This window comes from Anarhichas minor, unplaced genomic scaffold (genome assembly GCF_050575085.1).
Source record: "Anarhichas minor isolate MPS153535 unplaced genomic scaffold, ASM5057508v1 ptg000003l, whole genome shotgun sequence".
Lineage (NCBI taxonomy): Eukaryota > Metazoa > Chordata > Actinopteri > Perciformes > Anarhichadidae > Anarhichas > Anarhichas minor.
In genome coordinates this window covers 6,347,563-6,362,590 of record NW_027466449.1, presented here as the reverse complement: position 1 = coordinate 6,362,590, position 15,028 = coordinate 6,347,563, and the positions used below count along the sequence as shown (strand labels likewise).

Genomic DNA, 15,028 nt, shown 5'->3' with positions numbered 1-15,028 from the left:
TTTCACTTGTCACATAAAAGTACATACATGATATTTAACCTCTGCATTTAATCCATTTTGAGAATTTAGGATCAGTGGGCTGTAAAGGGTCTGGGGAGCAACTTGGGGTTCAGTGTTAACGCAAGGACACTCCAACATACTCCGACAGTAGAACCCGGTAATTGAACTGACAACCTTGTGGTTATGGGTGAGTCCGAATATGTTCTTGATTACATTGGTGCATGTGATGGGACAGCGGATCATAACAAACCCATGACGACTGTCATGTGATGCAGGGGGAAAAAAATCCTGTACCCATAGCCTCCACGGGCCAGACTGATCAGATTCATACAGACCACAAACTCTAATTCTAACACAACAATATGCAGTTTTAAGTTTCCATAGTGTGCCAGGTAATCTGTTCTGGATACTTCCAGTTGGACAGGTTGGGATTTTGTTGCCTAGTCATACCAGCGGGGTTACTGAAACTAACTCTGTTGGTCGAGGGTGGGAGGATCTGCTCCGACAGGCATGAGTATTTGATTATGCTCATGTTTGGCCTTTAGTGCGGCATAACCTGTTCGACAAGCCTGCAGGCCTGTCCACATAACAAAAGGGTGTCATCTCTTCACAGTTGAAAATAAAAATCTGTTGAACAAGTTTCAATGACTTAATAAACCCTGACACCTTAAAGTTGAAGCCACAGTTTAGCTACACACAAATTTGCCTTGAATCATTGGGAATACTCTTTTATGGTTCAAGTCTTGCTTGTGTATTTCTTGATTCCCAGACTCACTCAGAAAGCAAAACAATCTGATCTGGGGAGAAGCATTCCTCCACAAAAAGACTGTACAATGGAGTTTCAGCCCCTCCCCCATGGCCGCCAGTCAACTATTAAAAGGTGGAGAACAAAGCTACTGTTATGCCTTCGAGATGTACTCTGTTAGTATGAGAACGGTGTCTTTCTGCAGATTTTCCTTTTTGGTTGCACAGTGTGTTGAGAGACGGTGGGAAAACTGAAGGATGGAACAAAGTGCCGTTCCCTGTCACCAAGCATTTCTTTTAACCCAAACGAAGGGGATTACATGGACGGTCTGTGTGTCAATGAGTTCAGCCTAGACTTATGAGAGTCATGGCAAACACATGGCTTTGTATAAAAAGAGTTATTTTAGTAATGTTTAGGTAGTGTCTGTGGAAATGGCGACTTCTAGTGAAAAGTAATTACCATTACAGTGCATTCACAATGTACTCCTGAGCATTTTGAACACCCTGCAAACTCTAATGCAAGGTGGATATTAACGTATGTAGTTTTTATAAAATCAGATTCTCATCAATGATATATATATTCACCACAAATGTGTTTCTTAAGTCAGAAAAAGTTTAGTTCCTAAATATTTTTCAAGAACTGACATTTTGCAATTTGGAATTCAAATGTTGCACTTCAGCTTTTTGGAAGCATGCATGAAGAGTTTGTTTCTCTTCAGCTGTTACCATCATCATGCCTTGTGCAAATATCTGATATGAGGAGGCCAGATTAACCTGTTTTAAGGGGCCCCAGGTTAAAAGATTGTTGCTGGGACCCGATTGAGCCCCTAACATCTCCTGCCATCTGTGCATTGTGTATGTACCTTGTTGTACAGTTCACACTGAAGACAGCACATGGTTCGATTATACACCAAGAGACCCAGAGACCAGCCAGTACTCCTGAAGTGACCGTGTGTCAGTTTATGGTAATTTGATAGAGCAAAACTCAATTACGACCACGTGAAAACAATATAAACGAAAATAACTAAGTTCCAGATAATATTTCAGAACCAATTTATTTTACAAGTGAATTAGTTACAAATAAGTTATATATGGTGAGTATATGTAGAGTCTTAAATTAGTCCCATCTTGACGATCTAAATATCAAACACTGCTTAATTCATGACTAATAATAATCAGAGGTGGAAGAATTTTACTAGTACGAGACAAGTTAGCAATATCACAGTGTAAAAATACTCAAATAGAAGTCCTGCATTCAAAATATTACATTGACCTAAAAGTACAAAAGTATTAGCATCAACTTAAAATACCAAGAAGGCTCATTTTGCAGAATGGCCCATCTCAGAATACTGTGTTATATTCCTGGATTATAATTATTGATGCATAAATCTGTACTTCACTTAAATGTTACAGTTGCTAAATATGAGGAAAATTTGCATTACTTTATATACTGTTGGGTAGCTTAATGTATCATCATTTATTAATATTATTATACAATTGAATGCATATTTTGTGTTAATAATCCAAATCTGCAAAGTAACCAGTAACTGAAGTTGTCAAACAAATGTAGAGTAAAAAGTAGATGATTTGTCTTGTAGTGGAGTAGAAATATAAAGTAGCATGACATCAAATGAATCAAAATTACGTCAAATTTGTACTTAGTTACATACCACCACTGATAATAATTAAATTAATTCATCCATTAAGTTATACTGACAGGGGCCATTCTGCATTATGATAACTTTCACCTTTGATACCTGACATTAAGTATTTATTATAAGTATGTATTCACTTATAGATCAACTCCCTTATTCCTGCATCCCTTGCACTCTGCACCATTGTCCTACCGCTTACACATGTCCTCTTATTCTGATGTATTAAAGCTGTTAATACCTCTCTGTACGTTGGTCCGATTGTAATACACGACTTTTGCAAACTATGTGGCGTAACATGCGATGAAAGTGAAAAGACTCCCACGTGTAAATATCCACTCAAATCATAATTTAAACACAACTTCCTCACCAGTGTGACCACCGTGGTCACAGCAGCGCCCCTGTCGACGCGTCATCGTCAGTGATCACGTGCTATATCTACAACGATTCGCTGAAGTTGGAGAAAAGTTTGACACGCCTGAAGATCTTCGGGAGAAAGAGAGAGAAAGAGAGAGAGCTGCTAAAGATCGAGGAAAAAAAAGGCTCATTAACGATACCAAAAGGTTATTGATCTCCTGACACACTATGGAATCTGTCGCCCAGGTAATAGCGCTGACAGGGAGCTTGAACACGCTTAATGGCGCACTTTTTTTTTTTTTTTTTTTTTTTTTACGCAAACACGCCTATTTGTGTGTGTCTGCAGTGCAACAGCTTCTCCCTCACATTGCATGTTTGTTTCTTAATAGAAAGTGATGTCTGGGAGGTTCACTCTTGACTTTGGACCTCTGAAAGAACCGTTGGCATTCATCCGCTTGCTGGAATGGGTAAGTTTTTACCCAAATCTTTTTGATCATTACGGCCTATGGCGGGGTGTCTTCATCATGAGCTGTCCATCCCTCATAGCTGAAATTCCATGCAGATTGATTATGTTGTTTGTCTTGTGACCCACTGTGCGCCTGGTGAGGCTGTGACACTGTTTATAATCACGCTAGTTCAGGGGGCGTCCGTGTCCGTCCGTATCCAGGTAACGTTACGCATAGACAAAATGTCTATAAACCACAAACTATGTGTTAAATGTAGCACCTGTAGTTAATATAAGGTAGGAAAAGACTTCATGTGGTGACTAACTGTTAAGGTTGACAATATTTCTAGCCTAATAACAATTCAAAATGTGACTTTTGCCAGCAGATGGGTGTTGGTATGTGTGCTTTCACTTTCCAGATAAAAGATCCCAGTGCATTGCTGACGTTACTAGTTTTAGCTATGCTTTTAAAAGTACGGACATTCTGCTCTGAACTCTGAACACCAGTCACAGTGATGGCATCCGGTGATTAAGACGATTTCCTGTCAATAGTATGTTGCATAAAATGAAAAGGGAACTGTGTGTGTGTGTGTGTGTGTGTGTGTGTGTGTGTGTGTGTGTGTGTGTGTGACAGTTTGATCAGCGCTCAACATGCCAACGTATCTCCTCTTATCTTGTGTCTGCGGCTGCAGGTGTTCTCCATATTTGCCTTTGCCACGACTGGAGGTTACAGCGGCACCACCAGCATCAACGTCCAGTGCAATGGGAGTGCCAGTAAAGAAATAAAGGCAGACTTTAACTACCCATTCAGGTGTGTGTGTGTGTGTGTGTGTGTGTCTCACACTCCTTTACAGTGAAGAACCAGTTTATTGAAAAGTGTTTGTTTACTCTGAGGATTTTCATAATTTTCAATTCATATCTGTGTTTACACAGGTTGATGCAGCATCCCTATTATGTTCCTAACTGCAAAATCAACCAAACTGACACTATTGAGAACTTCCTGACTGGAGACTACACATCCTCTGCACAGTTTTACGTCTGCATTGGAGTGTTGGCCTTTCTCTACACCACTGCCACACTAGTCCTCTACTTGGGCTACCAGCACATATATAGAGAATCTAGTCGTGGCCCCACTGTGGTATGTATGTTTGTCTGAATTCTCCATATTTTGCAGTTTTGGTGAATGTTTGTGGTTAGCCAAGTATCTGTGCATGAAATTACACAGGGGATTTACAATAGCTTGTATTTGAAGAAGAGTGTTTTGCATGCATTTCCTATGAGCTGTTGTGCAAATTCAGTAGTGAAACCACTGACCTAAATAGACGAATGTAGTTTTATCTTTGCAGGTAATATTTGTATTTATATTGGTTTGTTTGTAAAATGTTGCATCTGACATCAGCTGCTGGATTTCAATGAGTCCACTTCATCCTGGAATCCAACTGGAGGTCAGAGAAAGTGCATTTAACAGAGTCGTGTAAATGAAACGGAGGGAAGGGATGTGGCTCCCAAGCAGCTAAGGGACATACTGCACTATAGTCTACGTCCAAGAAAGCTGCTTGAGTGACGCTACACCTGTGGTCGGTTTAATGGTTTTAAACTGATCATTTTTCTTCTCTAAGGACCTGTTGGTGACTGCCGCCTTGACCTTCCTGTGGTTGGCATCATCCTCTGCTTGGGCTAAAGGCTTGACCGACGTGAAGTTTGCCACCAGTCCTACAACCATTGTAACTTTAGTCGAGGTGTGCAGGGATAAAATCAACCTGTGCACCCCAGGTGCTGTGCCTCACATGGGCCGACTGAACGCCTCTGTGGTAAGTTGTATGGAACTTTATCCCTTTCAGACATCATGTGCACAACAGCCTGAGATATTTGACTTATGCCTTATTCTTTGGCAGATTTTTGGTTTTCTCAACCTCATCGTGTGGGGCGGCAACTGCTGGTTCATTTACAAGGAAACACCTTTTCACAAGTCAGCCAACCCGCCTGCAGAGGTGCAGGAGGGAGTCGGGCCATCGTAACCGCGCAGCTGCCTCATCACAAAATTGAATGAGTCGTTTTGGTACTACTTGTTAAAATGCTGTACTTTTCCAAATCTGACTGCTCCTTTTTTTTTTTTTTGCTAAGTATTCATTTTATAATTAGGGCTGTATTGTCTCGAATACACTTAGAAAATGAACTAGAACTTGTTCATAGTCAAACTAATACAGGAAATTGTAGCAGTCAAAATGTTTTTTTCATAGATTCTCAGTTTGCATGTTTTAAAACATTTGTACCCAGGTATCCAAAGCAAAGTGCCCCTTATTTAAAATGGTAGTGCAGATGTAGACTGTGCATCCTTGTTGGTGATAAATCAGAATGAAGCATCACTTTGTCAACTGCCAACAGCATTTCTGTACCATCAGCATTTAAAAAAAACAAAAAAAACTCAGGGCTGTTGAGTGTACGAAATACAAAATAGCTAACAAATATGAAATACTTGAAGTGCATTTATAATTAACACAGGTCTAGACAAAATCTAATTTTAGCCCAAACATACAATAGGTATCAAAACATGTAGTTACAATGAATTCATGTTGAATAGATGTTCTTTGGAACATTAATCCAGTTGCCATTATGAGATAATTTTTAATGGGTGAAAGCAGTTTAATTGCATCTTTTTGTGTAATGTTCACAATCTCATCATGTTACTACAGAAGGCTTAATTCCGCAGTTAATTAAGTATTTTTGACTGACGGCATTTTTGCTCTTTAGGATTTTTTTACATTTAACTATTACATTTATTACGCAGCATTTTGTATCTTTTCCCTGGATGTTTATAATGTTTTATAGCAAGGTCATACAGTATTTCAAAGCTAATGTTCTATGTATTCTATAGCCTTAGCTTAGTGTTGGTAACAATTTACTGATCGCTAACTAGTTACTAACAGTTTTTCTTGCTATTACCTGGCTTCCACCTTATTGTAAGATGAGCCGTTTACTCTATTACTGCCTTCATAATGATTTCCTGCTTTGATAGCTTTGCTTGATTCGCAGTTTCTAGCTTGATCCGCAACTGTGTTTGTAAGTGTCACATTGAGGAGACACTTACAAAGTTCCTGTTCCTGGAGTTCCTGTTCATTTCAGGAAGAAGTTGTCATGAAATGCTGTGCATCATTAAACGGATGAACTGAACTTGTTGTTACGTGTCTGATTGTTGTAACTGGTGGGAGCACACACACATACTGTACGTAATGTTTTTATCAGACAGGTGAATAACATCTGACACGTCTCACACACTTCCTGTTTATTACAGTTTTATTAATTTGTGCTGATTAGGCATTCAGCATGAAAGACCAGGTAGCATATGATGCAGTTTGACACTCACCTGGTGGCAGACAAGCTACTTCTATCAGGTATCATCATCATCAGCTGATACCATAAGCATCCTCACACACAAGACTTCAAATTAACCTCCTGAGCCTCATCGGTCCAGTCAAGTGCTCAGTCTGTCAGTGAATCAGATGTGAATGCCTAACATTGAAATTGTGATGGGTATTTTTAAACAGATCTTATGACATTCAATAGACTAATCGATCAATCGGAACATATTTATAAAGGGAAAATAAACATTAGTTGCAGTCCTTAAAATTATATCTAAAATATAAATAATGCCATTCAGCTGAGAAAACTGCAGCATGCAGGTATTGGGTACACAGTGTTATTAGTTAAGTGCTAATAACACAAGTGAATTTTGAACTGCTATGATTATACCTGCGTCTTGGTGTCCTTGTATTGTATTGTATTCAGTTGTTGCTGTATTTGTTTTTGTTGTATATGGACTCGTGTCTGGAAATAAAAGTTGAATAACCTGTTTCTGCTTGTGTGTACAATCTCTATCCACATTATATCTTTAATCACAAATGTCTTAAGTATTAGTAGTAGTTGTGATGCATTTATTCTAGCTTTATTCTGCTAGTTATAAAACAAAGAGTTTAATAAATATGGTGACTTTCGCTGTGAATGTAGACGTAGATCGTTATTTTGGCCTTACGTACGCGACCTAGAAGTCGCGGTCGCGAGCTTTAGTGACGCGTTGCGATGCGCGTGAACTGACGCCATAACCTCGCGAACGCGCAAGAGCAGCAATGGCCGCTTTGGATCGGCGAAATCCTAATCTCGACGATTTTGTCGGATTAAACTGGAGTTGTTGGGTAGAAAGAGTGAATATTTTACCATCTGACGGTGAGTCGCATTCCCTGCCCCGGACCTGGTCTTCATCACGTCACAGTGCCCATGTCCTGTGATTTATCTGTTGTTACATACACATAGCGGCATAAAGGGCGACCCAAACAAAAGACCCGCTGGGTCCTAGTGCAGGGTCCGTTTGCTAGGAATGTTAACTGGCAACAAACAAAGAAACTAATTACAATAATAATATATTATGCGTTTTGTATTGTAGCGATACAACGCTATAAATACAACGTGAACACCTTACCGTTAGCGTTAGCCTGTAAGCTACTGTCACACTAAACAACAACACTACTTAAGGAGGATTTGTCCAGTTTGCTAACCGCAAAACTGAGCAGCTCACAGCTGCGACTGGACCACACAACAGGGGAGTTGGTGGCAGTCGATGTCTGATAAGTGAGGTTTCGAGATGGGAATTTCCTCCGGATAACTTTTAGATTTATGAGTAATATCCGCTCAAAACCCGCTTAAATCTGGAACTAATTTGAGTGACCTGTTCCGGGTTTTACTCAGCAAAGATATCCATGTATTACTGAAACCTGCCTCTTGGAAGATGCTACAAAAATGTCCCCTCACAATTTTTTTTCATGCTGACTGTTTTTGCCTTCCATGCAGCTGGGTCTCATGTTGACGACAGCAGCAAGCATGTGAGAAAGCACCCTGAGACCATGACCCTCAAGAAAGAAGGTGACACATGAAACTCACACTCGGTGCATTCAGCAGTGCCTCCAGTCATGGAAACCACTTAAACTTTTCTATTCACCTCCATAGATATGCACACATTTGGCCATTACCCAGCACACGATGAGATCTACCTGGTGGTGTGCAGCCACTGTGGCCAGCTGGTGAAGCCTCAAGCCTTTGAGAAGCACTGTGAGAGGCGGCACGGTCCTCTCACTAAGACGTGTGGACAGTCTTCTTCTTTGGCTCCACAGCAGCGACTTTGCCCTGCACGCCCTCTTGCGAATCATTCCTCCTCCAGAGAGAGGCGGAAAGATGGCAGATGTCATGAAGCCGGTGCCCCGTCCTCCGCAGCATCACCGGTACACCAGCACAGGCCTAGCAAGGCCCAGCAGGAGGCAGTGAGGTACTGTTTACGACTGTTTTTCTCACAGCAACGCACGGAATGTGAATTATTCTGATATAGAAGATGCTTAACTGAAGAATGTGGCCCAGTTACCATCCCTTTAAAAAAAAAAAGCTGCTATGTTGAATGCTCCTACTTAACTGTCTTAGTTTTTATGTCATTTGGAACTTGCCTGAATCTGAACTCAGTCCCCTTTTGTATCTAAATTTTAAGCCTATATTGCATACATCCCTGAAGTTGTCTTCTCTAACTACCTCTGCAGTGTTCGTTCAGTGGAGAAATTCCCTCAGGAGAAGTCTCCCCTCCCACACCACTCGTCCTCCTCCACGCTTCGCCCCAGGGTCCCTCCATGGCACTCAGGACCCCTGCCCCCTGGCCACTGTTCCTCCTCCACTTCTCCGTCAGAGTTACCCTCAGTGCAGAAGCCCACAGCCGGGCAGTCCAGTGAGTCTCAGAGCCCTCTGCGGGGAGCGAGAACCTACAGCCGGACTCACAAAAACATCAATAGTAAGTCTGCTGTTTATACAACGTCTCTTGTTTCTTCCTCGACTGCTTTTCTACCATGTCTCTTAACTGTCAAGGACCAATAAACATTTAGCGTATTAGCCTGGGTATGATATGTTGTATACAGCAGTATTTATATGCTAGTATAAGTATGCATAATAGTTGCCTCTTAGTTTGTTTTTGAAAAATGACCATACGGTGGTCTGTAATCTCCACCAGCAGTGGATCATGTTGACCGTCTGTGTTGCTCACTGACTACTGTGTTTGCTTTCTTTCCCATAGAGAAAGAATGTGACCTGAACAAACAGTGTGGGGTTCTGGATCCAGAGAGGAAGAAGCCGTGCAGCCAGGAGCTTATATGCAATGTAAACTCTCGATGTCCCGTTGTGGCCTTTTGTCCAATATCGTTACCAGTGTTTATTATTAACAGAGATATTTTGTCGTAGAGGTCGCATTTGTCACTTGATACAGGAACGTAGAATATTTTATTTATCTGATTATCATAGTTTGGGATGGGATGTAAAGCCTCTTTTTTTCCTCCACTGTGCTGTGCTGTTCTCTCTACACAGACGGATTCTGTCCACCAGCAGCAGAAAGCTTTGGGAAGGACTAAGACCTCTGATCAATTGACAGAGGAGCAGAAAACAGCCTCTGCAGGTCGAGATATGGAGCAGCTTCCTGTCAAATCAAAAGACAAAGAGCAACATCATCAACAACAAGAGAAAATAACACTGCAGAGCAGTACAACTTTTAACAGCAACTGTCATATTCTCAGGTATGAAATGTGTTTTTTTTTTCATATAAATACATTTAATTGAACTAAAACAAATTGTTTCTGGATATGAAGTATTTCTCTAAATCGCTGGTTGAGATAAACAAAGGCACAATGACGTGAAAGCTGAACAACATAATTACATACTTAAGTCAGAGATATATTAGCTTGTGTGCAGGATGGTTGCTTTGCGTATCCTGCACATTCTCAATGACAAAAAGCATCAGTAAAAAAACAAAACAAGCTAGGCCTATGATGGATTATTAAACCGAAATATAACCGAACCGCTGAATCGACATTATTGCACAAAGGAAATATTGATGTTGAACAGTTTCATTGATGTTGCACAAGTGAATTGTTTTTACTGAAGCAGTGTTGATTGTTAAGTGTGACAGCAGCAGGAAGGAAGGAGCTCCGGATTCTCTAAACACCACGGTTGTCTTTTCCTAACTCCTCATGAACTCTCCTTCACATCTTCCCTTGACCCCATAACGTTTTCCACAGAGGTCAAGGAAAAGTGGTTAGGAATAGACGTTAGGAGGCCACTTTTGGACCGCAGCCCAAGTCTGCAATTACCGACACACTGACAAATATGCTTGTCATAATAGCCGTCTTCTATATGGGCCGAGTCCTCTGGTGTGCCCTCTAGTGGATTCCTCCAGTAACAAGCAATACACATAGGATATACTGTATATGATCAATTCCCTTCACAATGCAGCTGGTTGTAATCTTTTTTTGCCTTCAAAGCAGGTCAGAAAGCATTCCAGAGGAGGAAGGCGGCAGCGCTGTGGAAGTGGAGGCGCAGCCTCAAATTCCCTTCAACAGGAGCCTGTTTCCAGGCGAGGAGAGTGAAGACAACGAGCAGGAGGAAGCCTTAGACCTGCCTGCCACACCCTGGCACCCCAAACCTCTCGGGGTGAGCGCAGAAATAGTATTACAATGTAGAAGTAGTTTAGTATGATTGTTTTAAGAGGGACAAAGTTGGTTTAAGCAGTTGGGAGGTCGGAATTTAGAGAAAAGAAAAGGGTGGGTCTCAATGCTTTTGACTGAACTACTCTTAAACACCGTTTCCACCTCTCAAAAGGACACATGAGTGTGTCTGTGTGATTACGCCTGTTTCTGTCTTGTAGCTATGCACTTTTGGATGCCGCACATTGGGCTGCAGCATCTTTACCTTCAACCGGCGTTGGCACCACCTGCGGGTGGCCCTCAGTGCCATGTTGGAGCACCATGTCAGCACACACTTGTTGAAGTGAGTATCACTACTCTATAGAGATGTCACCTGTTTCAACATGACAAGGTGAAGAAAAGAGCTGCTCAGTGAGTCGGGAGACACCTAGCCAGGATCCAGTAGGAAAAAAAAGAATAGTGCATTCCCATTTAAATAGAATTGAATTATCTGATGAGAAAAGGGACAGACGTTCATCTGAAAAAAGATCTGAAGAGGATGAAAAGGATTGATTGACATGTTTTCACTTCATCAACAGAGACTTAAGAAAAACGTAAGTTTATTTGCCCGCTTGAAGTGTCTTATTTCACAGGTTGTGGGTTGGTAGTCTCTCCAGATATCCAAATGTATGTGCACAAGCACTGAACATCTGACAAGCCGGATAAGAGAAAGCTCTTTTACACAATATACATGAAAAACAGGAATTGTAATCTGCTCCATGTTTTTCCTTTACTTACAGGAAAATGCCTCAAGTATCGTCAGGTCTAAGGTCCTGTAATGTCACACCTCCAACTGTAGGATCACCTGTCAGGACTGCCAGACCTACCAAATCCACCATCTCCCTCAGCCTTGAGTCTACCTCACTGGGACCACTGGAAACCAAAACCAGTCAGCACAACTCTCACAGTGTCAAACCGCCGTCTTCCACCACATCTGCGAGACTTGCGCAGGATTCAAGTGCAGCACAGAAAGCTGCTCACAGCGGTGAGGACAAATCCTCCAAATACATCAGGGATCCCCTCCTCAACGAGAAGGGCCAGCCACACGTCCCCTCCAATCCAGGAACGGTAAATGGCACCTTCTCACACAAAAAGAAGCCATGCCCTCCTCTCCACCCCTCCCCCCGCAGCAGAAAGAGGCCCCCAGGGATTCAGGAGAAGGTGGTGGGCTACAACCACAGAGGTCCTGCCCAAAAGCGCAAAGGCAGCAATGAGCCTCAGCCCCTCAGCTCCTCACTATCCAGAACCAAGTGTCAACGCTTGTCCTCCCCTTCCCAGAGAGGAGAGAGAATGGAAAGAATAACGGGCACGCGCATGCTTTGGGCCTGGAGAAAAGATCCAACTCCTGAAGAGTGAGTAGACTGGCAATACTGCAGGTCGCATACCATCAATGAACATGTTCTTGACCTGAACTTCATTGTATGTTTTACCAACAATCAATGCATTTTTTAGGTGACAGTTGTTGTTTACCTCTTATCTTCACAGCCAGTAAAGAGGCCAGCCTTAAAAACACACTTGGAGAAGAAGTCCGCTGCAGCTGCTGCCTGCATGGTATGTGTGTGTCTGTCCACAAATGTTTAGGTCTTCACGTTGTTATGCACAGACATCAGGAATAAATATTTGTCTGCATGTTACATGTTACCATATGTATGTATTTTTGCAAACAGTCTATTTTTCTACGTGACTAAATGTCTCAGTTTGTTACTTGTGTAAGAATGTAAAAATACCTCAATCTACTCGTCATGCTGCTAAAATGAAAAGTGATATCATGGCAAAACAATTACAAATTCTTTGATCCTTATCTCCCCGTGTCTTCTGTTTTATACTGCGGTTCTGTACCAATAGAGTATTAAAATGGTCAAAATGCAATTTTGGTGAGTTTAGTTTACTCGTTACTCAAATTATGAAAATTGACAGGTGTATGTTTGAAGGTTTTTCTCTAATTGTCCCAAGTGCTGCTTTGATCATTTTTAGATTTTCTTACACCAGATGCTGTTATCTGGTATTTGGAAAAATCAGTCGAGTAGATGAGCAGACAGCATTGTTTTGTTCCAGTTCAACCAGGTAGACACTGTTAAACTAAAACATACTTATAAATGTGAAGTTAGAATTATGACAGCTCCATATATATATATATATATATATTATTTTTTTTATAGCACTGATGTTGTGTGGACTGAAACATAGATTAATAAGTCAATCAAAATCAAAAGTAGCTTCATGTGGACATTTTTAAAAACATTTACTTTGACGTTATTCTAATTTTTATTTGTCTACTCAAAGTACAGTTATACAAAACAGGGCAAGTATTTTGTTTAAATTTGTCAAATGGTGTAGATGTGGCCAGTAAATGTCAGTGTTTACATTCAGTAGTGCACTACCTAAGTTTACCACTAGATGTTGTGACACCATCAATGTTGCTCCTCTGGAAAAAAAAAAAGCAGCTTGATGAACCTTTAGCCATTTCCAGCAAGTTATGTAAGCACACACTTTATATAAACCTACTTAGTCTGTTATATTACAGGTAAAATGATTTACTCACTTCAAGATGAACATTCATACTTCGCATGGAGTTCATACACATCTACGTAGATCAGATTTGCCATACAGTCAGTTACTTATCAGGGAAATACATGGTGTGTCTCAAGTATCCCCCAAAAGCTACTCTATATTTACTGTGTTAGCACCTCGACATTAGTCATAGTAATGTTGGCAAAATGTCACAGCTTTGTCCTTAAACTACTCCATGAGATATCAGCCACAAAGATTTAAACAAACAAATACAGGAACATGTCACAGATGATTTCTGGAAATAGTAAGAGACAACAGTAAAAATGGAGTCGGCACAAAGAGAAAATCTTGATCTTTTTTTATTAAGTCAAATTACATTTTCCTTAACTTTAATGCCTACTAGGTTGCACCTATCCTGCAGTCAGAGAAGCTCTTAAGCAAACCATGCAAAGCCATTCCACTTTAGCCGCAAGACCTTTCAGATTTTATGGCAGTGACCAACCAGCTCATCTTTGGGGCAGTGATCAATAAACTCTGTGCTCTTAATGCTGTTAAAAGCTCCATTCTTGTCCTGTGGACACCGTTAAAGCAGAGAGCTTTTAGCCCCACCACCTCAAGGATGTTTCCGTAATTGCTACTACATAGTCAGATGAACGGAGATAGATGTATGTCGGGCAGAGACCACTCCCTTCCCTAATCATTCAGGGAACAGTAAATGTACCATTACTGTAAATAGCAAAAGGCCCGTGAACTGCACAGAAGTCTCGAACCGAAGATTTCGTTTTATTTATGCTGCAAATGTGAAAACATTTGTGCATCGTATTAAATTAGAACTTAAAAATGACATAGTCCTGAGAAGATTTATTAACCGTCTGTCTTCAGATCCATTCAGAACCCACTGTGTTTCAGGAATTCATTGGCGGAGAGGTCTCTTGATTTTCCTCCCCGGCTTTTATAAAAATATTCTTTGACTTTTGTTATAGGCAGAAAAGTTGTTGCTTTAATGGTTGTAAGATGTCCATTTGAGAACTCCATACATCACCTGACATAGCCACCATTCTGATGAAGCACTCCTTCACTTTCCCCTTGAATTCCTTATGGCTTTGTGATACTGACTGAGAATAACTGGTGGCTACATACTCACTGCCCATTAGGATGTATCGATTATTTCAAAACTGGCACTCCTCCTGTGCAGTTTTTCATACATGTTCAATCAATATTTTCAATTTAACCCTATTGTTCAGCAGAGTCAAGTGTAAAATACATCCTATGTCAATAAAAAACTAAACCCCACCCCGCTTAAAAAATAAACATTGATGGTCAAGACTTGAATGTTGAAACGACTAACGGTAGCACAGCGGCAGACGTAATGCGAAATGACATCCGATTATACAAGAATGCAGTCAATACACTGGTAGAACATAGCAGTACACAACTAATCAATACTGAACACAGAAAAGTGAGTCTGAATACATATATATACTGTATATATAGATATATATAGGAAGGCTGATGTGCTTTGGAGACAACAAAGCCGCTCTTCTCCTCTATGCTGGGACATTCGCAAGAGCACTTAGTTTTTCTCTGTACAGAACTGCAACTTATATTTTGAGTGACAACCCAGAGGAGAAGACCAATCATTAGCCGGGGCCGATTTAACTGTATTGACACTTACTGCGGGGCAAACGCATGCTATTACTTGATAGTCTTCCAGATCAATGTGCGCAATGCAACAGCCATTATATCTGTGTACGAGTTTAGTTTTGTTTTTTTTAACCATA

The 15,028-nt window shown here is 40.9% G+C and overlaps 2 protein-coding genes across 3 annotated transcripts; both read left to right on the top strand.

Moving 5' to 3' along the window:
- The first annotated feature begins 2,832 nt into the window (after window positions 1-2,832).
- On the top strand, window positions 2,833-6,369 carry sypl2b (synaptophysin-like 2b). Its single transcript, XM_076095217.1, has 6 exons — window positions 2,833-2,999; window positions 3,143-3,220; window positions 3,891-4,009; window positions 4,132-4,336; window positions 4,818-5,009; window positions 5,094-6,369. Exons 1-6 carry the CDS (start codon window positions 2,982-2,984, stop codon window positions 5,214-5,216), a joined length of 735 nt encoding a protein of 244 aa, XP_075951332.1. The 5' UTR covers window positions 2,833-2,981; the 3' UTR covers window positions 5,217-6,369.
- Window positions 6,370-7,307: 938 nt separating this feature from the next.
- On the top strand, window positions 7,308-12,359 carry atxn7l2b (ataxin 7-like 2b). 2 transcript variants are annotated; one of them, XM_076095216.1, is made up of 10 exons: window positions 7,308-7,419; window positions 8,041-8,112; window positions 8,197-8,512; window positions 8,775-9,019; window positions 9,299-9,381; window positions 9,586-9,791; window positions 10,539-10,704; window positions 10,919-11,040; window positions 11,477-12,088; window positions 12,222-12,359. In XM_076095216.1, the coding sequence occupies exons 1-10, from the start codon at window positions 7,323-7,325 to the stop codon at window positions 12,226-12,228; spliced, it is 1,926 nt and encodes a 641-aa protein (XP_075951331.1). In that variant the 5' UTR covers window positions 7,308-7,322; the 3' UTR covers window positions 12,229-12,359. The 2 variants fall into 2 exon arrangements, with proteins under 2 accessions (XP_075951331.1, XP_075951330.1); XM_076095215.1 differs by having other exon boundaries at window positions 10,536-10,704.
- The last annotated feature ends 2,669 nt before the right edge of the window (window positions 12,360-15,028 follow it).

Bases quoted from the DNA above. Each gene is read 5' to 3' on its own strand.
- sypl2b (XM_076095217.1), top strand. The intron at 4,010-4,131 runs GTGTGTGTGTGT...GTGTTTACACAG, and splicing joins GACTTTAACTACCCATTCAG to GTTGATGCAGCATCCCTATT. The intron at 4,337-4,817 runs GTATGTATGTTT...TTCTTCTCTAAG, and splicing joins CTAGTCGTGGCCCCACTGTG to GACCTGTTGGTGACTGCCGC.
- atxn7l2b (XM_076095215.1), top strand. From the start codon at position 7,323: ATGGCCGCTTTGGATCGGCGAAATCCTAATCTCGACGATTTTGTCGGA. The intron at 8,113-8,196 runs GTGACACATGAA...TCACCTCCATAG, and splicing joins CATGACCCTCAAGAAAGAAG to ATATGCACACATTTGGCCAT. The intron at 9,382-9,585 runs GTAAACTCTCGA...CTCTCTACACAG, and splicing joins GCCAGGAGCTTATATGCAAT to ACGGATTCTGTCCACCAGCA.